Source organism: Pholcus phalangioides, unplaced genomic scaffold (genome assembly GCF_987345545.1).
Source record: "Pholcus phalangioides strain wild (caught in Gottingen) unplaced genomic scaffold, Ppha-v1.0 ptg000020l_1, whole genome shotgun sequence".
NCBI lineage: Eukaryota > Metazoa > Arthropoda > Arachnida > Araneae > Pholcidae > Pholcus > Pholcus phalangioides.
In genome coordinates, this window is record NW_028301613.1 from 13200803 (window position 1) to 13223238 (window position 22436).

A 22436-nucleotide genomic window follows, 5' to 3' on the forward strand; every position below is an offset into this window, starting at 1 on the left:
TTTTGCATTTTTTTGTGCTTGACGATTATGTGATTATATTGTTCATTCTGTTTTCACGTGTCCATCAGATTTATTTCAATGAGAGAGATCCTTTCAGTTATCGTAAGTGCTTGGTGACGTTTTTGACAAATTTTGACTTTATTTGACAAATATCTTTCTATGGCGATAGACCACACATGCTCAACCCATTGCCCGCTGGTGAAATGTGGCCCTCAGAGTTACCTGATGTGGTACGCTACCTCAAACTTAATTTTGTAAATAAAAAGGAACTAAGCGACACTTCCAGATTACTTAAATGGCCTGAGTTGCTGTTCCACATTACTGGAGTGGCCTGTGACATATTCCTAGATCAATTAAATGACCCCATGGTACATTCGCATATCACTCAAAAGGCCTGTGACACTGTTCCAGATCACTTAAGTCTCATGTGGCACATTTACAGATCATTTGAGTGTCCCATGGCACCTTTTCAGATCACTCAAATGTCCCGCGGCCGTTCAGAGATTACTTGAGCTACACGAGGCACATTTACAGCTCACTTGACTGACCGGCGGCACATTTGCAGATCATTCAAGTGACCTGCAGTCATTTGAAGATCACTCAAGTGGTCTGCGGCACATTGAAAGATCACTTATGACCCACGGCAGAGTTCCAAATCTCTCAAGTGGCCCACGATCACTAACCTGAGGTGCTGTTCTATATCATTTAATTTAGTGACCCGCGACACGTTTTCAAATCAAAGAAGTGGCCCATACTTTATCTGAAAGTTGTTCACACTTGTGATGATAGACCATCGTCGTAACTGTCAGTGAATTAAGCAATTGTCCAAAAAATTCATTCATTTCAGCAGTGAATTTGTTTACTTCTAATTCACAACTAAATGGCAACATTCACTATTATGTTATGTTTCTGCTTGAATCTCTCCACAGAGATTTCCCAAGGCATAAATGCTCCCCATGGGTGGAGGAAAAATCATTTATGTTATGTAAGTGTCATGTTGAAGGTCTGCCTGCTCTTCACGGAGATGACAGCACTACACATTACAAGCATTACACAGAAACAAACTTTACGTCAGATTGCACTACACGTACACGCACATTCCCGCATGTACCGGTTCGTTGGGGGGTATCGCGGGGGGGGGGGGGGGGTGCATGTGTGGTGTAGCAGTAGTAGGTAGGCCTGATGTTCTTAAGTCAGCCACCTCGTTGGGCAATTTGCCTGTTGTGGCGTTGTATTTGTATTTGTATTTTTTCAAATAGTTAAAAAATCACAGCAAATCCAATTTCTCAGCTGATCACTACTGTGCCGCCTGTGAGGATCGAACCCTGGTCTTCACGATGCTGGTCAAATCACGATGCTCACACGGCAGAACAGCGCCAAATGGCATGGCACCTCTCCGAATAACTGAAGTAAATAAACGCAAAGTAGCACCAAGTGCCGTTGATGCGAGAAGTGGACGCCAAATTTAGGGGATCCGGAAATTTCGCCCCTGATTGAGTGATCAAACGATTGGGTTAGTGACCATTCAGGTGGGTTGAGTAACTATGTATGAGTAAATGAACGTGAGTCACTATGGGTGAGTGACCGTTTTCGTGATCAAGTTAGTGATCGTATGAGTGGCCACACTCATTTGGTGTCTCATACGGTTGTAGTGTGTCCTCTCGCTTGTGAATAGTGCTTGTATATATAAGTTTAACTGTGTACTTTGAGCTTCAATATGAGGAACGTGTTGCTAATATTCGACCGACGACAAGACGGTTAGTGTATGTTGTACTCAGGGTTGGGGGGGGGCGTAGAACGAAATTTCGTTCGGGGGAAACCAAAATGATAGAGCAATAGATTTGGCCATCTTTTTCCCCCTTTTCGGTCATTTTCTCACATTTCGGGTGGGTGGGGGGCAGACCCCTCAAGTCCCCCCCGCTATGCCCTTGGTTGTGCTGTTAATGGACCGGGTGTGTTGTTAACAGGGTGTTCTGTTAATGGACCGTCGAACTCAGAGAATTGTTAGTAGGCATTAAGAGGAACAAAAATTGCAACGGAACATGATGTCGCAAACCACGTTGAGAGGGTGAAAAACGCATGCAGGGTCCGAGTGCAGAGGAGGTGAAAGTTGGATGTCAGTTGATCGCTGAATGCTTTGTGGGTTCGCTCACCATATCTGACGTAAGCAGCGTCGCGAAACGCATGCGCTGCGGTAGGATCACGCTCTGCGGACGGCGTAAATTAGCGCTATTGCGGTAGTAAGCACGTGTAGCAGTTGTCTGTTTCATCAATGAGTATCGTGATGGCTGCGACTACACGAACGAGAAATACGCTGATATGCATCTGATTTACGGTCGAGCAGAGGGCAACGGACGCTTAGCACAGCGGATGTACCAACAGCAATTTTTATCGGGATTTTCCCGATTTATATATTTTTCCTCCTGCATAGGGTGAGAGGTGACGTAGAGAGTGAAAAAAAACGGGTTTATATAGCTATACGTCACAGAGGGTCACCTTAAATCACTTGTTTATGTGGTGCCTGTGGACACACCGGAGGATCTCGTAGCGCGGATTGTCGTCGCTGCGGCAGGCAACAAAAAGCATATCTGTGGTATCTTCGAGCGCGCGTCCGGGAATCGTTTTTAGGCCGTTGTAGACCGTGCAATGACGTTAGCGGACAATTCGTTTAATAATTAATCAAATAAATCTTTTTATGGCTATATTATTGTACTTTTTGTCGTTCCAGCGTGACGTCGAACCCTGCGTGAGTTTTACGCGATTTTCACCCTCTCATTGTGGTTTGTGACACCATGTTCCATTGCAATTTTTGTTCCCCTTTATGTCTAATAACAACCCTTTGAGTTTGTCGGTCCATTTTCAGAGCACCCTGTACATTTATATTTTCCCCATAAATAGATATTGGAGCGGGTATGTTTAGTGCATCCTCTCCAACCGCTTCCCACATCCGCATTCAACAAATAACGATTCTTTTTTGTTTAATTACGGTATAAAATTAGTGCGTGTGTGACGAATAATTTTCGCTTATATATATATATGAGAGCACAGTCCTGCTTTGTATTGCTGATACGTAAACACGTCTTCTCTCTAATATGTTTTATCTTGTGACTACAAGTATCTGATTCCGAACATTCACGTAAATCTCTTCGACGCTTGCTTGGATCTGTTTGTTTCATTTTCGCGCCATGGGCTCTCACTACGTACGTTCTTCGAAAACTAACATGGAAAAGTGTTTTCAGTCTTTTAATTTCATCAATAATTATGGAGTGAAACTAACGACTTCACTTTCGAATCCTGCCAAATTCACCAAACGTATAACTTGGCGTTCTTAAATTGATGGCAATGCTATAACCCTGATAGTAATCAAGAAAGCTAAAGCTGTGCAAACCATTTTTTTCCCCATGTCCTTTCCCTTAAAAAATGACACTTAACAGTGAAGGACAACGAATTACCACAATTTGGCAAACAAGTGTTGATTTTGGGAAAATCATTTTTCTCCATTAGATCTCGTTTGGCTAACGCTTTGCATATCTGGTGAAAAATTTGCCAATGTAGTGGGGCGAAGGTAATACGTAATGACAAGGTTAACATCACTCTATACGAAGAGAAAAAAAAAATCGCCAGTTGTGAAAGAAAACAACTTGACTTCTAACGAAATTGAATATTTCAGTTCATTTTCAATCAGTGGCAACCCGCTGCATGGAGAAAATTTTGGGTGTTTGGCGTGTAACTGACCGTTACAAAACTGACACATCACTAAAATTCAAAACGTTATAGCTCCCTTAATATTCATCCGATCTTAAAATGTCAAGCACTTTTCTTCGTTAGTTTTTCACAAGGAATCGCGTGTAAGTATTGATCGCTTGATAGTATCCACCCTGTATAAGCCGGTGGTCACTATTAACGCTACTAAACTGTTTTAAACAGTTAATTGAAGGTGGTGAGGAGAGACGGACAATAAATGACAACACTCGAATGAAATAGAAACAGAACAACTTTATTAAATCAGGTAATTTACATGGTGCGTTACATGACATTCTACCTCACATCTGTAAACTCTCATCTTCGACAGAAAGACGTTTATTTTAAGAGAATAAACACTAAAATGTAACTTAAGGCAAAGGGTGATACAGTGAGTACCAGGCAATAATTAAAGAGCGTTGTATGTGCGTGAAGAGGAGTTCGGGTAAAAATGACGCGAGGCTGAAGGAACTTGTGCAATAACCTGCATCATACGGACCAAATTTAAGAATCTATCACAAGTGAAGTAAAGAATGGACTCTGAACACGTTATTACCCTTTCGCTACCGATGTTAGCATGGCCCCCACATCCTGAAGCAGGGCCCCCCGACCAGACTTTCACGGGGCCCCTTTATGATGAATTTATAGCGCGAAAAAACAAAAAAATGATTAAAATCACCTCGGTGCCCAGGGCTGGAGCCTTGTCAGCCCACCCCTTTGGGGGCCATGGATGTTAGAACCCGTATGGGACATATACGTTCAGGTGGGAGTGAAAGGGTTAACCCATCTGCAAAATAGAAACGGAATAATCTGTGAATGGTTGATGTCGCTCGTCGCCAAACTCTGAACAATCCGCGTATACGCTGCAGGGATTGTGGGTGGCTGGTCTCCGATTCTAAAAGTCGGCGCTGTTACGGATTGGTTAAAAATATTGAATATCAATTCTATTAACTGATCCGTAACGCCGCTGACTAACAGAATCGGAAACCACCCGCCACTATGTTCGTACCCTGTATAGGGTAGTGTTTCTCAAAGTGTGCGTCGCGACTAGCTTATGTTTTTAAGTGGCTCTTTTTTACATGGGAGGAAACATCCACCAAACTATTCTGGAGAGCCGCAGATGAACCACGAATAGGGCAAAGAAGCCGCGGGCGACTAAACTTTGAGGACCACTGCATAGGTACGAACATAGTCATGCACACGTAAACCAGCATGGTAATGCAGGACAATAAGGGATTCAGAGGGAATAACTCAATTGGGTTAATAAGATAATAATTACACTTAATGACGATCTCATAGATCAGCGGTTCCCAAATACTTTTAGTCGTAGACCCCCCCCCCGGAAATCTTATTGTCTACCATGGACCCCCTTCATTTATAGCAGCAGAAACTACAGGTATCTATATCAGCGAGAATGTTCTCGAACAGTGGAGGACATTCTATCCAGTACTAGTAAATATTTTCCACAATGGCCTATGTCGACCACCTGCTTATATCTCTTTGTTGAGACAGAACGGCTGGCCACGATCTGGTTAGGAGGAGTACTAGTAAATATGATTTCGATAGCAATGCCATCTACTGGACTGCAAAAGAGCCAAAGCAACGTTTCATACTATACTCCTATCGAGAGATGTCACCAAAGTACAATTTCTGTCAAATCATAACAATATTACTACTGCAGTCTACCAACGTTGCAGTGGCTGGCTCTTTTGCATTTGATTTAATTGTAACTTTTCTTTTTTTAAGTAATTCATTTTTTGTATATACAGTCGAATCCCGTTTTAACGAATACCGTTATAGCGAAAATCTCGTTTTAACGAACACATTTCTTATCCCCCCAGATAAGTTGACATAGGAACAATGCAAAAACCTGGGATTCCTTTTTAACGAAATTTCGTTATAACGAAGTGATTTCTCCGGTCTCCTGGAGTTCATTATAACGGGATTCGACTGTAATTCCACAATTATGCCGTGGATCCCCAGTAAATAGGCCATGGAACTCCTGGGGGTCTAGGCATCCGCATTTGGGAACCACTGTCATGACCCATAGATGACCGGTTTTGGCAGTTTTAATTCTTTCAGATCACGTCATCGGAGAACGAAACAGAATAGAAAAAAAATCAGTGTCCGAAAATAACAAACATAATGAAGACATGATTAATTTCAGAATGCTTTCAACTCTTTTATGTGCTCAAATATTGACCAGGAAGTGCGGAATCACACAGAATGTGTGAAAAGAGCAAGAAAGTCAAGAAAAAAACCATTTATAAACGTGAAGAATCGTTCGTGTGGACCCGTTGTTCCCTGGCCAATAATTGCCAGTCCCTTTGGTGAAATTGTGACCCATCGTTCTTCTAACACGAGCGCGATTTCAACAAACTAATATAGAGGGACACCCTTTAAATTACAGAGAAATTTTATATTTCAGTTGATGTCTGAGTCCAGAAAGAGTTTTTCTTCTTGTTACTCAAAACTTATGACATTCTTTCGTAATTTCATGGACCTTCAATGATTTTCTGAGGTTCCCAACTTTGAGGCGCGAATGCGAGCTGATCTCCCCGTTGAAAACTCTCGCCACTGACAGGAAACGGGCCTACAACGGTACAATTATACACTTCACTCATAGTTTGAGAAAATTGATGGCAGATGGCAGCACTGTAACAAAAAATTACACAGGAACAAACTTCACGTTGGGTTCGCAACACATACACTCACGGCTTCCAGCATGGCCTAGTCCTCCTTCCAACAACCTGCTTATGTCTCTTCTTTGAGACAGCGGCGAGTAAGAAGGGGCAGATCATAATTTCACGGTCCTTCAACGAGGCTCTTCGCACAGAACATCACGTTGAAGGACAGGCGCAGGAGGGGTTACCCATTAAAAATCAAATTAAAAGTGCCGATTTAATTGTGGGAATGAGGAAATTCTCCGAGGTTTGTCGCCACGTGAATAATTTTAAAAATTGAATTCGATTCCTAGGTTTCGAAATCTTTAGGTGGATAATACGAGCAATAGCATAACATACAGATGACAGAGTGTAATTTAATAGATGCGTTATCTCTTATACTTATCTACGTAGGCGTACGCAGAATTTTCTCGAGGGAGTTTCAGATTTTTTTTTCCTTCGGGGGAGCTGACGTTTTTTTCCTGCAAAATAACACTATAATCTTGGCTCAAGGGGGAGGGGGGTTAGAACCCCAACCCTCCCTTTGCGTACGTATCTATTACACTTTTTTGCTTTCATTTGTTTTTTTATTTTTCTGGGTTCCCCCCCCCCCCTTCCTTCTCCTCTGACATGGGGCTCGGTTAGGACAAGGTTACCATATTTATCGCTGATTCATCAAACAGAGATCATTCAAATTTCTTGCCAATCGCTTGTAAGGGGCCATTCAAGTATTCGTAAGCAGATTTTCATCCATTTCTGACCCTCCTCCCCCCTTTTCAGCAAAAGTCAGCAAAACACTGACCCCCCCCCCCCTTGTCATCAAAAGCCAGCAAATCCGAAACCCCCTCCCTCATTGCTGAAGTAATACTTGAATGACCCCTAAACGATGGGGCAACTTGAAGCATTTTTCAACTCGAAAGCACACAGATCAGTAATTTGAACTTGGAAAAGAAAATCGAAATTTTTTGCACCCATTATAAAAAACAAAGGAAAGGAATAGATTTATTTCTATTTTTTTTTTTAAATATAGATTCGTTTCCGTCATGAGTTTCGGAGGAAGTTGCCATATTGGTTACCTTGGAAACGGTTCGTATATATATCCCTCAAACTTTCCCTCAAAGCCGAAGGGGGAAAAATACCACGTGATGAGGCACAAAAATCATCATTCAGAATTGGGGGTATTTTCCAGAACGATTTCAACATGAACGACTCATCACATATCATGTACCCAGCTCCAGTAAACAAATAAAATACTCCATATACGTTGCATTACACAGGGTGTAACTAAACTGACGGTCAGAACTGTAAGGGGTGATAGAACTCGCCAAAAACACAACTTTCACCATACAATGTGGAGTCGGAAGGCAAGTGCCGGGCCGCGAGAGGGCGCTTTCTGTGTAGTGGATGAAACGTCGCTTTTCGCAGCATCGTCCTTCAGCAGGTTCTGCTTGATTTAATACGAAATATACCAGCAAATCTTCGAGTGATTATGTGGTTCCAGCACGACGGAGTGCCAGCACATTCTCTCAGGATTGTGCGGAACGTTACTTTTCCTAACAGATGGACTGGCCGCGATGGGCCCCTTCGCGTGGCCTCCCAGATCTCCTGATCTGTCCTCTTTAAGGATTTTTTTTTCTAAGGACAGCTAAAAAGGTACCAACGAGTCATCAGAGGACCTTGTCACCCGAACCATCGTCGCAGCTGCAGACGACCGTGAAATGCCAGGAATTTTCGAACGTGTTCGCCATTCACTCCGTCACCGATGTGACGCCTGCATTGCAGCTGGTGGTCGCGCATTTGAGCATTTGTCGTAAAGTTTTCGATAATAAAGATTCTTTGCCCTTTTTTATTCGTCTTTACCGTGTTCTTCATTTTGCACCTCGCAGGCCCACCGCTTGCTTTCCGACCCCCACAGAATAATTGTATGGTGAAAAGTTGTTTGTTTTGGAAGATACAGAGAAAAGAAACACCTTACAGTTCTGACCATCAGTTTAGTTACCAGCACACGCGCAAACAGGTTTCACATATTCGTATACATATAGGTTTGCACTCTGGTGGTTACACAGGAGCAGAATTAGAGACGGTTCTTCACGCTGAAATAGGCCGTTTTTGATTATAATTAACCGATGATAATTGATAATCACACACCACAGGATCAGAATGAGGTACAAAACAGTCAAATATTCTTGAACATGAACGTACGACTCAAAAACAAAAACTAGCGAACTGACGTGGGGTATATATTCGTATATTCACGTTAGAGTCACTCATCCGCAAACTGAAAGAACCATAAAAATTCGGCTCCCGTTCATGCAAGAGTCTTTCGAGTCTCTTGCAACACACACTCACTCACTTCTATGAATCCTAAAAATTTCCGAAGGAAGTTGTTGTACTATTATGATCAGAAGCGGTATAGGTTGTTGCAGAACGCGAGATTGACAGCGAGATCAACGTCCAGCATTGCTCTGGTGACCAATCACGACCGCTCCTCCAGGATTCGGCAGCTGAGTCTTGAGTCTCGTGTAACTTCCTTGAGGCTGCAATTGAGACAATCGGAGGGGGAAAAAAACAAATATCAGTCCAAGTTCAACGTTAATATATTCAGTGTAGTGCGATGAAACTTTCCTGTTCGTTAATTAGTGAACATGTACTTCAAGCAATACTTGGCCGAAATAGCGATGATACAACGGAACCTCCTGTAATAGACACTCCCGGTTAATGGATGCCTTTTTGAATTACGTCGACGGGCTTCAATGTACTTTGTTATACATTGACGGACGATCGTTAATGAACAAAATTTCCGGTCCCATGGGTGTCCATTATCGGAAGGTTCTATTGTATTTGGTAAAATATAGCAATGTTGTGCGAAAATTGGTGGTGATATTTAGCAAGAATCGCCAGTATTTGGAAAAAATTAGCTATATATTTGATAAAAATTAAATAATCTGTGTTAATTAAATCATCCGTTATAACCCTACTACACATTTTCGACACCCAGTTGGCGTATTTTGGCTTGTTTCTTTTGGCAAGAATTGTTTCAAAAAAAAATAAAAAAATTTGGATAGTGGCGCTAAATGATACATATATTATTAATGATATAATGTCAAATATATTAGTAAATATTTGACACTAAAGAGCAGGCATAAATTCGAAGGAACTTCGCCAGGACAAAAAAGTGCCAAGTAGTGTGATTATAACGGAAGAGTACAAAAATTAGCAACATTTGGAAGGAAACTGGTGATATTTGATAGAAAATTCCCAATATTTGGTAAAAATTGGCGATATTTGTTGTGAAAATTGGCGATATTTAGTAAAAATTCGCAATGCTCGGCGGAAAATTATTTTGCAAAAATGGATAATATTTAAGAACTTTTGTTGCATTTGGGTGGAAATTGTCAATATTTGGTTAAAATTGGTATTTGTCAAAACTTAGCGAAAATCGACGATATTTGAGAACTAATAGCTATACCCGGTGGAAATCGACGGTATTTGACGAGAATTGAGGTGAGACTTGGGCAGACGCCCCGATTTCAACTAGAAATCGGGCCATTCTCATTCGATAAGTGCGGACTGACCACAAATCGGAACTTGGCCACATCTCTGGATATCTTCGAAACACGTCTAGAAAACTTGTATGATTGCCACGGTGACCTGATGTGAACAGGACGAAGGACACCTCGCAAATTATCTCCAAATATCGCCAATTTTCACCAAATATTTACAGTTCCCGTCGAATAACTCCGATTTTCGCAAAAATATCACCAAATAATGCAAAATTCACTACCAGTAGCAAAAGCAAATACGATTTTAATCATGCTCTCCTGGGACAACGCCGAAATTTCCCGGGACAGGTCCTTTGAATTGGGAATGTTTGTTGCTGATCACATGCTGATCAATCCGGAAACGATTTCGGATGAACGGGAAATGACAATGAGGCACATCGCTATCGATCCATCCTGCAAGTGTAAACAATTTTGTGAAAGCCTCTTGGCAGTCAGTTACTCACCCCTCCGGGTCCCTGTTGAGGGGCCATATCCCAAGGTGCGTCGTACGCGTCATCGTCAGGGATTCCCACAGCCGGATGCCGCTGGCCCATGGGAGGAGTGTAAGATGGCGGCCTGGCCACTGGGTCGCAGTAGCCGTCTCGGCCTTGAAGGGAGGCCCTGGCAGCCATCAGACGCCCATCGAACGGCTGGCAGGCAGCTGATTGAGAGAAAGAGACGTGAAAACATACAGATTTATAATAGAGATGTGATGGGGGTAGAGGATAGTCAATAAAACTTTCATCAACGGGTATGGTATGAGAGAGAGAGGAAGGCCGATAGGACTTACCTAGTAGCCTGTCCTGACGTAGCGTCATCCTCTTGTAGCAAACCCAAGCAATGACGACAGTCGTCACTATCACGACGACGGACGCTGCGACGGGGATCACGAAGTACGGCCTGAAGTAAAATGGCGCGTTCTCTTGGTTCGTTGCGAATGGCACCGATATCTCTGTTGGGAAGCGAAAGAAACAAGGTGTTAAAAAAAATTGATCTCTTGCATCATAGATAATACTACGAGGTGCGACAGGACCGGGCGCGGATCCAGAGAGGATACCCCTCCCCCCTGGGAAAATTTGTGCCCCGTATTTTATGGAACACAATTCTGGAGAAATACCTACACAATTGTGCCCCCCCCCCTTCTGGTGCATCGTCCCGAATAAGTGCCTGCCACCGCTATTTTCACAGCCTCGGCTTCATTAGCAGAAGATTGCTGTCTTTGCTCCATTCGAAGCTGAAGATGCCTGCATTCGTTCCATTCGAAGCTGACGACGTCTCCCCCCCTTCATTCAAAGATGATGATGATGCCTGCCACCGCTTCATTATTAGCAGCTATAGGTGTCTGCCTCCGTTCCATTCGCTGAAAATGGCTACCTTGGCTTCATTAGCAGAAGATTCTTGCCTCAGATTCTTCCTGCACCATCCTGAATAAGTGCCTGCCTCCACCAGTTTAACAGCTGAAGATGTCTGCCTCGGCTTCATTAATGGAAGATTCCTATTTTTGCTCCATTCGAAGCTGAAGATGATTGCGTTCGTTCCATTCGAAGCTGACGACGTCTGCCTAATTCCCTCAGGGCCGTCTTAAGGCTATCATGGACTCCCGGGCCAAGTGGTTTTTCTGAGCCTTTTTGCCTGGTAAATTCTAGAAGATATCAATCAGATCTCATTCCTGCGAGGGCCCTCTTCACTCGAGGCCCCCGGGTGGGTCCATGCGTTAAGACAGCACTGCCTCCCCTCCATTCAAAGATGATGATGCCTGCCACCGCTTCATTAGCAGCTAAAGGTGTCTGCCTCCGTTCCATTCGTAGCTGAAAATGGCTGCCTCGGCTTCATTAGCTGAAGATTCCTGCCTCCGCCCCATTCGAAGCCGCAGGTGCTGCATTCTTTCAATTCGAAGCTGAAGATGCCGCCTCTGCCCCATTCAAAACTGAGAATGTATGCCACCGCTTCATTCGAGGCCGAGGATGCCACCTCTGCTTCATTCGTGCTGAAGGTGCCTGCATTTGCTCAGGCGTGAATCCAGAGGAGGAGATGCTATCGCCTCTCCTAAGAGTTGAATAATATATAATGGTATGATCATCCCGTAATGATCACACAAACCTAAGCAATAAGTCGTCCCTCCCAGCACATCGCTCTGGATCCGTGCCTGAGACCATAGGCGGGGATAGACTTGAGATAGATAGTCTGGGGAGGAAAGATACGATGATGATCTTAACATATATATATATATATATATATACATTAGATCACTTACATGATGGCAGATGGCAGCACTATAACAAACATTACACAGGAACAAAAATTCACGTTAAGTTCACAAAACGTACACGCACATTCCAACATGTACCAATTCGTTATAATAAAATATATCACCAATAAGATAAAATAAGGCCCGAAATGGCGACAAATGACGACGGTTGTAACATTAAATTTTGGCACAGTATGTATTTTTGCTTTAAGAGCAAATTCAATTCATAAAAACGATGAACTTACGCACTGTTCAGTCACATAAGAAACTGTCAATTAAATGTGACCGGACATAATCACTAATGACGATTCTTGGCTCCTTGCTTTTGTGTGATTTCAGTCACAATCACATGCCCGAAGAAGAGCCACGGAGACGCTAACTATGATTTGAAAACGCTCTATCTGACATCTTAATTTGATGGGGGGGGGGGGGGGTGAACCGTCGAGCTTGGACTCACCTGGCAGGCCAGTTGTGAAGTCGATGGTTGGCGAGAACTCTCCTCTGCCGAAGACATTGTAAGCGGCCAATCTTAGCTCGTACCTCGTCGAACCTTTGAGTCCAGTCAGGTAGAAGGCGCTCCTCTCTCCAGGTAGATGGATCGGTTCCCATTCTTCACCTTCTTCGCGCACTTCCAGGAGGTATTCTAGGAGAAAGACGAAAACGAAACAACACACCACGGTAAATACCAATTTCATTGATACATACTTCATTTTTGTGCTATACTATCGCTAATATCGCCAAGACTTACGCACGACAGACGGCTGCTTGTCGCTCCCGACGTTCCAGTGGATCCCCACGCTGGACGACGTGATGTCCGAGACGCCCACGATCGGGGGCACCGGTGGATCTGCAAAAGAAAAACAGACGAAGTGTGAGAAAAAAAGTGATCCGAAAAAGCATCACGACAGATTCAAAGGGGGGGGGGGGCCCTAACATCAGATAAGTTCAACCGAGCAAAGGATTCCTGGGGGGATGTTAACGCATTGTAAGCCTCAGATGACTTTGCATGGCATTTAACATCAATTGTGTCAGACATAGGAGCCGTAAACGGGGGGAAGGGCGAAACAGTCACCCCCCCCCCCAATAATTAATGAATGTACAATACAATGCATTTCCTACTTACGCACTTGGAACACTCCCTCCCCCCCCCAAAACTGCGCAAGCAGGTTTGAAACAAATAAACAGCGAAACGATGATCTACTACTACTAAACCAGACACACCCCTCGTCCATATTCCTCTGCGGAACTTCTAACGAAGTGGTACATGTTGTAATGTGCGTGTGTAGTGAAGTTTGTTTCTGTGTAATGCTTGTTATGCGTAGTGCTGCCATCTGAGATCAATTTTTGTATGCAAGAAGTGTAATTATTGAATATTGTATACCGTTGTAGGCCGCAACGATGATCTGCGAAAGTCCGGCCTTGGATTATTAGTAATTTAATTTGGTAAATTATTGTAAGAAATTGGAATGAGGCAGGTGAAATGTTTGTTCCACCGATCCCTCTACCTGTTTTATTAATTTTTGGAATCAAATAACAATAATTAAATCTTGGGAAAGATCTAAAGCTATTGAGAGGTAAGGGGCCGTTCAAGTATTACGTACGCAAATTTTTAGCCATTTTTGACCCCCTCCCCCCCTTTTTTTTGCATCAAAAAATTGAAGTTTCGGAAGACAATACCTTTATGTTATAATCAATTTCTGTTAAATTCAATGTTATTTGAAGGTTATGATCTCAAAATTTATCTTTAATAAATTCATCGCGACCCACCCTCTAAGCCATTGTTTCCCAACCTTTTTTTGTCCCATCGCCCCTTCTTCAGAAATTTTTTCCTCCCCCCCCCCCAACGCAATCTAACCCATAGGATCGCATGTTATGCCCGTTGCTTCTACCGCCCCCTGGAACTTTCCATCGCCCACGTTGGGAATCACTGCTCTAAGCCATATAATGATAAATCGCATGAAGTTCCTTGGCCCACGGACCAAATATGGCCCTGGGGGTTACTTGATGCGGCCTGCCCTCTTCAAACCTAATTTTGTGAAAATGAACTAAACGGCACATTTACAGATCACTTGGATACGCGAAACATTTAGAGATCACTAAAGTGGCCCTGTAGGGCACTTATCAATAGGAGGGATGTTACTTCAATTACCCACAAACTATCGAAAGGCTTTTCTCGTTTTTGGCGCACCGAGTAAGATGCCATTAAAAAAAAGGGCGTAGCGAGGGGTGGGGGGACTTGGGGGTCTGGTCCCACCCCGAAATGTGAGAAAATGACCGAAAAAAGGGAAAAAGATGGCTAAATCCATTGTTCTGTCACTTTGGTCCCCCCCCCCCCCCGAACGAAATTTCTGGCTACGCCCCTGATTAAATATATTTCATATTTTCATAAAAGGTGGTTGATGACGTAAGCATTATCCAAACCCCCCTCTCCCCCTCGTCATCAAAAGTCACCAAATCGGAAACCCCCTCCCCCCCCCCATCGATGATGACGTAATACTTGAACGGCCCCTAAATAATTTTTGTCCATAAAGCAGGTGAGAATGACACAAAAGGAGTAATATAATACCAAACAAAAGCGTTGCCAATGAGGTAGTAGAATATATATATACAGTGGAACTTCGGTTAACGAACGATTCGGTTAACTAGCAATTCGCATAACGAGCAAAGAATTCCGAACAAATTTTGACTCGGTTAACGAGCGATTGTTTGCATTACGAGCAAAAAAATTTTGCGGGTTTTTTTAAAAAATATTTATTTTTGCGTTACCACAACGGAGCTGACGTTTTTTTTTGCTTTCGCCCACACACGTGCTATGGAATTTATGGTAATATTCTCCCCTACGGTCTCCGGTAAGCGTGCCTCAGTCGGAAAACTAACACGTGCGGTGGGAATATTTACGATACGAAACTAACATAGCAGCGATGCTTCTGTGCACCTGAAGTTTTTTTTAAAAATTCTGCTAGGAAAACAAAATTGTGTTATTGAACGTGATTTTTTAGGGGTGGGGGGTAGCTCATAAACAAGAGCCATTACTCGTGGAAGGGATTTTAAGTGTGTTGGGGTAGACCATTGTCGCGCGCCGTGATAAACGCGATCATATCGACATTGCTCAAAAACGTAATCAAGATAATAGTTGTGCCGCATAAAGTTTATTCTTAACTTTTCATATTATATTATTACGTATCAACATCATTATCTCACTCACCCTCAAAGACGCGCTTTAAGAAATTAAAGACACATTCACAAAAGCACCCGAAGTGCCTAGCACTGCAACACTAAGGACTACACCCTCATTGAGAACGAGCGTGTTCTCTGCTAGAAAACTTGGTGAGCTCTGTCTGTCTCAACAGGCAAAATCAGAATTACTTTAGTTTCGGTTTTCTTTGTTCGCATGTGATTGGCTAATAAGGTGCTTTTGCACTCATCACATATTAAGAAACCAAAGAATCAAAAGGAGAAGGTGTTTTGGATTTCAACTGGTAAAATCCGGATCGTGGCGATAGCAATGATTCATGAGACGAAACGTCGCATCTTTTCTAATGCCAGAGATATTTTGAAAAACGAGTATGTTATGGCGTGACGACTTCTATGTCACGATTATGCTTTCATATATTGGCGTCAATGTTGTTGACGGATCCCAGCAAGTTATATCTATAATATAAATGAAACGAATGCGCTGCAATTCTCAACGTGGGGCAGAATGTAGGAAGATGTTAATGAACGTGTTAACTTTAAATTAATATTTGAAATGAGATTTTAGATTTTTAGAATGAATCTGGAAATTGCGATGGACTGGACACCATGGACCGGAGGTGCATGAGAATGGCATTCAAGAACTAGTGGTGAAAAATGTCTATAAGTTGACGGTATCCCGTCTAAGGAAAAGAGAAGTAAGAGGTCCCTCACGCACAAAATGAGATTAGAGAGATGTGTAGAATGTGGTGGGAATCTGTACAAAACTCTGCAGAAAAGAACCACCCAAATAAAGCTGTAGCAATGTGCAATCTGTCAAACGAACGCTGCAATTCACCATTTCCCAGAAATCCTAAAAAAAAGAGGCAAAAGCAAGGGCCATTGGATAAGGGTTCTTTTTGAAAATCACGCAACAAGTTTGCAAACACATCAGTGAGTCGGTTTTTCTTTGTTTATGATATTAATATTAAAGTTATCACACATCATGGAAATTAAATTGATAACTAATTGATAATTATGAAAATTATCAATTATGACAATGAAATTAATTTAATTATTCTATTGTACGTTTATTGATGGTGTTGCTTGTACAGTCGAATCCCGTTTTAGCGAAAAATCTCGTTTTAACGAAAATCTCTCTAATCCCCCCAGATAACTTTACATGGGAACAATGCGATAACCTAGAATTCCTTTATAACGAAATTTCGTTATAACGAAGTTATTTCTCCGGTATCATGGACTTCATTATAACGGGATTCGAGTGTATTACGCATATTTTATTGCATTATTTACAATTATTAATGCGTTTAATTATTGATTGAATGCCGTTTTTGTTAGTCACTTTTATGTGAATGACTAATTGTGGAACGAATTATGCGAGTTTCCGTTACTTTCTATGGGGAAGTTTGATTCGCATAACGAGCCATTCGGATAACGAGCACGTTCGCTGAACGAATTATGCTCGTTAACCGAAAGTTCCACTGTATTAGATATGGAAATTTAGAACGAATATGCTATATGTGTGTGTGTGATTTCCATTTTGAGGTTAGAATCGATTAAAACTCCTAGGTACTTAATGGTATTAATCTGCTCACAGAGTACGAAGACAGCCAAATTTGTGAAAGTTTAAAGCATGGGCGGAGGTACCGAGGGGCGTCCGACCCCCCCCCCCTCTCAGCGTCAAAGGTGGAGTCGACTGATCTAATGTATATATAATTGCCATCATCATCATCTTGCCACCCCTCCCCCCCCAGACATAATGACCGTGCCCTCCCAGACTTCCGAGTCTGTCTCCGCCTATGATCACAGCATTTCAACATATTACAAATACAAGGCCACAACAGGCAAAATGCCCAACGAGGTGGCTGAGAAAAAGATGCCCATAACAAATATGGATGCCATATATTTCAAAAATACAGCAACTCAATTATAATTGATTGGTGTTAGGTAGGATATTGCTGTCAGGTAGGATTTCATGCCTCTATTTAAATTTTAATAGACGTTATTTTTTTCGTCCTCAAAATATCTCTCGGTGTACTAAAAGTGCTGCGCCTCACGGTTTGGGAACCTTCCCCTCCCGTATCGGTTCAACACACCCCCACCGTTCAAATCAAAAAACCACGTGTTTTCAACAAAGACCGTCCTCCACCAGGTGACGTGAGTTTTCGTTCCCACTCGAGTTGGGGGGAAGGGCCACGCGATAGACGGGGGGGCATCCGTTGAGTCATGAAGAGAGTGGGGTGGGAGGGGCAACGGTATATCGATCGGTTCTTTGTCATCCCAGCTGGTTCCGATCCACGTGCGGTGTGTGTGTGTGTGTGGGTTCCATCCACACCTCCACGCGATCGATAAAAATGGCGTAAACGGCAATTCAACCTCTACCATCTGCCTCCTCTTTCTGCTGAGCTTCGAGCCCTCCTCGCAACGGAAAAATCGGCCATCATCATTCAGAGTTTACTAACTTTTCGGTTTCCACGCGGAACCCTCGATGGTTACGGGACTGCTCTACGGAACCCAGAGGCGCATTAATGGTTTTAGCGCCTGTGGGCTACACGAATTTGTCCGCCCTTCTCCCATTCTAGTCTACTAATGATTTTTTTTGTTGATAATTATTATTGACCATAATTTTTTTTGACTACTATTTCCTCGTATCTGCTACCCTGGGCTATAACTTGCCAACCCCCTACTCCTGCAAGTACACCAGTGTTAAAGCCACTCTTTTTTTTAGCCATCCACATGATTACACACTGTTTTAATCATTCCTATGCTTACACACTGTTTTCGTCCCTCACATAATTGCACACGCTCTAGGCCAATCACATGCTTGCACAAGCTCTCTAGGTCACTCACTGACCTGGTCCCGCGCACTGTATGTCACTCGTTCGGTCATTCACATGCTTGCTCATGCTATAAGTCACCATTTTGCTCACTCACAAGCTTGCAAACTCTCTAGTCCATACATGCTAAACCCATGGCTCGAGGGCCCTCGAAGTCATCTGGCCCGTGACCTCAAACCTAGTTTTGAAGGAATGACCTAAGCGGCATATTCCTAGATCACTTAAGTGACCTGGATCACATTTACACATCACTTAGGTGACATAGGGCACTGCAACAGATCACTCAAGTGGCCCGCGGCACACTCTCACTTCAGTTAAGTGATACGCGGCACATTTCAGATAACTTTAGTGGCCTGTGGCATTGATCAAAATGACTTAAGCATCCCGCGACACGTTTTCAAACCAATGAAGCGGCCCGCACTCTCCAAAAGGCTTTAGGTCCGTCTTTTGGTTACTCACTAGCATAGTCCCTTGCTGTGTGGGCAGAGGCGGATTTATAGAACGTTTTTCACCACTCTTCTCCTATTGTACTAGCTTTCGTAGCAACTCATTCCTCAAATTTGCCTTCCTGGTCTATAGCCCCGCTAAGACCCTCCCCTCACTGTAAATACGCCACTGACGGAATCCGGAAAAAACACGAATACTGCTCCAGATTGTGTGTGTGTGTACAGCTTTTTTTCAAAATTGTAACACCAAATCTTACATACAGCTAATTGATGCAGCGAAACACTCCTAAACAGGCGTGCCTAACCTGGGTGCTGAGGCTATTTCAGCTCCCCCCAATACTTTGCAAGGCGGCTGAGACCCGCCAATAATCAATAAATATACAATGCAACGTACTACTCCCTCTCCTGCATACGGGCTTGAGTCCCGTATATACAGGACGACTGGCAAACTTTCAACCCCCGTTAATGGTTGAACATCTGATTGCAAAGAAAACTAGCCTATACAATATATCACTAGACTGCTCGTTTTGCCGCCTATCGAATGAAAATCACACCTATATTATGATTCTTCGTTTGGCATCGGTGACCAGTTTTTGATCATGTGCCACAGGAAAAAATCAATGTAACATAATGTTACTAAATATTTTATAAGCAATAATATTAATTAAATTGTCAAGTCAGCTTAAAAATTTTAACAGTTGATATTTGTGTGCAGTAAAACTCACAAAGTGTAAATCTTCATTTACTTCTAGCAATTAAAACTCGCTAAAGTTAAGGTTATCCCCAAAGCTGGACATGACCTACACTATCCACAGAATTGGCACCCAATCTCAGTTCATTAGGGAAACTTTTTGAGAGAGTGGTAGCCATCAGACTACACAAATTTGTAGAGGACAATAACATTATCGGTCCAGAGCAGCACGGTTTCCGCAGCAAGCACTCGACCACCACTCAATTATTGCGGTTCGTAGAACGAATTCAAGAAGCCAAAATTTATAAAGACACTGCAGCAGTAGCCTTTTTCGATTTAAAGAAATCTTTTGATAAAGTTTGGCACAACGGGCTGCTGTTTAAGATGATTCGCATGGGAATGCCGTATAACATCATCAAATTTGTGAGCAATTATCTCGACTCGCGCTCTTTCCGAGTACAGATAAATGACTCAATATCTAATTCTAGACAGATTCGTTCATCAGTAGCTCAGGGAAGTGTGTTAGGTCCTATCCTACACAATTTTCATATGAATGACTTCCCAGTTGCCCCTAAGGGTTTCACCGCTCTTTATGCCGACGATAGTGCCCTTTGTTGCACAGATAGGGACCCTGGCAAGGCCCTTTCAAACTTGCAAGAAATGGTAAGATTGGCCGAGCGCTGGTGTGTGCGAACCCGTGTTGAACTGAATGCAGATAAAACCAAATTCATGTGGTTCACTAACAAGTCCTCATTACCACAACAAGCACACATAGAGGTACAAGGAGTTATAATCAACCCAGTCATTCACAATAAATATTTGGGGGTGGTAATGGACAAGAGATTCAGTTTCTCCCGGCAGTGTGTTGGTGCCATCCGTAGGGCGACCGTGGCCTCGGTCATGCTCAACAGACTTAGCCACAGGCACTCAAGTCTTTCAATTCGAAATAAAATTATTCTGTATAAGATGGCAATTAGACCGATTCTCCTGTATGCTGCGCCTGTCTGGTTGTTCTCGAAGAAAATGAATATCATCGCTCTGGAGAGATTTCAGAACAAGACTCTGAGGAGATACACCGCACTACCTTGGTACGTTAGAAACGTTAATATCAGACGTGATTCCGGAGTGGCTGATGTTACGTCATTTGCAAAGAAACTGGCAAAGAACTTATTTGATAAATTGAACGATTCTGAATTTCCACACCTTGCGGAGATTTCATCATACGACAGTGGACACAAAGCACGATTAAAAAGACCAAAAAATTTTCTACACATGCCTCGACCTGTGTTGCCAGGTCTATGAACATTTGAAAACTTTTGAAAAAAAAAAAAAACCCTTGGGTCTCAGGTGAACCTACGTCTTCACCCACCTTATTAGAATCTAACTATCATTGCTAAGCGCACTACTGCACAGGAATTGGCAGAGTCATGATGAAGGGGGTTTGATGGATTATAACTATCCATTGGAACCCCGTTTCACCAATTACGGTTTTCGGTTTTTTCTAACAATTATAAGCGAAAATCACATAAACTAAAAGAACTGATTCGTCTAAGAATGACTAAGAATGAGAGCACTCCAGTGTACACGGGGGGGGGGGGGATTTCCTCTTTTTCAAAAAAAAATTCCCTATATGAAAGGCAGAATGTTATTTTGGCATTCTGCACAGATCGAAATTCTATGCGCAGAGAAACAGGTCAGTGCAGGGGAAATACAAGACAATACGCTCCCATCTGAAAGAAAACAATGTTAGAGGGCACATTTCATTAGGAACAATATTTTTCCTCTCCCCGCGAGTATCTCGGTGCTGATGACTCCTTCCTGAAGCCAGGTCCCCTGGACTCAGATCTTTAATGGCGGCCTTCTCTGTAGTGAATTTGTAATGTAAAAAAAATGGCAACTCAGATAAACACCCTGTGATTCAGTGATTAATTATTCAATTTTAAGCATTTTCATGATTATTTAAATCACATCCCAGTGTTTTTGTACGGAAGTTCTGGTGATGGTTATAATCAAAGCTCTTGATTCGTGAATATCCCTCCCAATGGGGTGACTGGGCTCCAACCTCTCGAGTCCCACCCATGAGCTCAATCGGACACGGCACAGAGACCCATGCCTCCGTCCACCATCTTACAGTATGGCTCCAAAGCTGAGATCTTTGGTGGGTTCCCAGGTCAGACTCTTCACACGGAGTCCCTCTATTATGAACTTATAGTGTGAGAAACAAAAATGATAAAAATAATTTCGGGCTGAAGCCCTACCAGCCCCAACCCCTTGAAGGAGCCATGCAGGCTGGGACCTGTATATTAAGAGCAGAGCTTACGTAATGGGAGGGGGGATAGGCATGTCCTCCACCCAAACCAACCAAAAAATTTAAAAAAGTTCAAATAATTCGGTTTGAAAAAATAATCAATCAAGGGTTCATTATCATCAAGGGTTCCGCTGAATAGCCTTATTGCCAACACGGGTAACGCGAGAAACTTTACATTGGAAAGGTGCCCACAAACTAGAGAAAGGTTTTTCTCACACTCAATAAAGATGCCATTAAGAAATACTTCATATTTCATAAAGGGTGCTTGATGACGTAAGCACCACTCAAACCTTCCCCCCCCCCCGACATCAAAAGTCAGCAAACTCGATACTGCCCCCTATCGATGCTGACGTGAATGACCCCCCCCCCTTACTTACCTTCCTCGAGAGTTGTCACGTGGACCTCGTGCGACGTCGGCCCTGATCCAGCTGCGTTGTAGGCCTTTGCGACGATCGTGTACTGGGTGGCTTTCTGGAGGCCCTGGATCAGCAGCGACCCGCCACGGCGGTCAGTCGTCTCGACGGTCTGGTACGTGAACTGGGCGCTCGAGTGCGTCACTTTGTTGCCGACGTAGTAGCCCCTCAGGGGTCCGTTCCAGTGATGTCTCTGGGGTGGCTATCGGGCGAAACAAACAAGGAAAAACATTATTATACTAATTGCTAAAGGTCCTTAAAGACTCTTTCATAGCAATTTCCACTAGAACCATCCAGTTGCGTATTTACAGGAGGACTTAGCAGGCTGAAAGCCCAGGGTGGCAAGTTCAGAGGG

General features: G+C 43.0%; 1 protein-coding gene across 16 annotated transcripts in view; it reads right to left on the bottom strand.

The window, feature by feature from the left end:
- Positions 1–5872: 5872 nt before the first annotated feature.
- Positions 5873–22436, bottom strand: part of LOC149071021 (cell adhesion molecule Dscam1-like) — a 91756-nt gene continuing 75192 nt past the window's right edge. For all 16 annotated transcript variants that reach the window (XM_089248351.1, XM_089248357.1, XM_089248359.1 and 13 more), the window contains 6 exons: positions 22046–22283; positions 12943–13041; positions 12652–12837; positions 10737–10898; positions 10411–10607; positions 5873–8941 (listed from right to left, as the gene is read on the bottom strand). In XM_089248351.1, the coding sequence (XP_089104477.1) occupies positions 8852–8941; positions 10411–10607; positions 10737–10898; positions 12652–12837; positions 12943–13041; positions 22046–22283 (972 nt within the window). In that variant the 3' untranslated portion in view covers positions 5873–8851. The remainder of the gene's footprint in view (positions 8942–10410; positions 10608–10736; positions 10899–12651; positions 12838–12942; positions 13042–22045; positions 22284–22436) is intronic.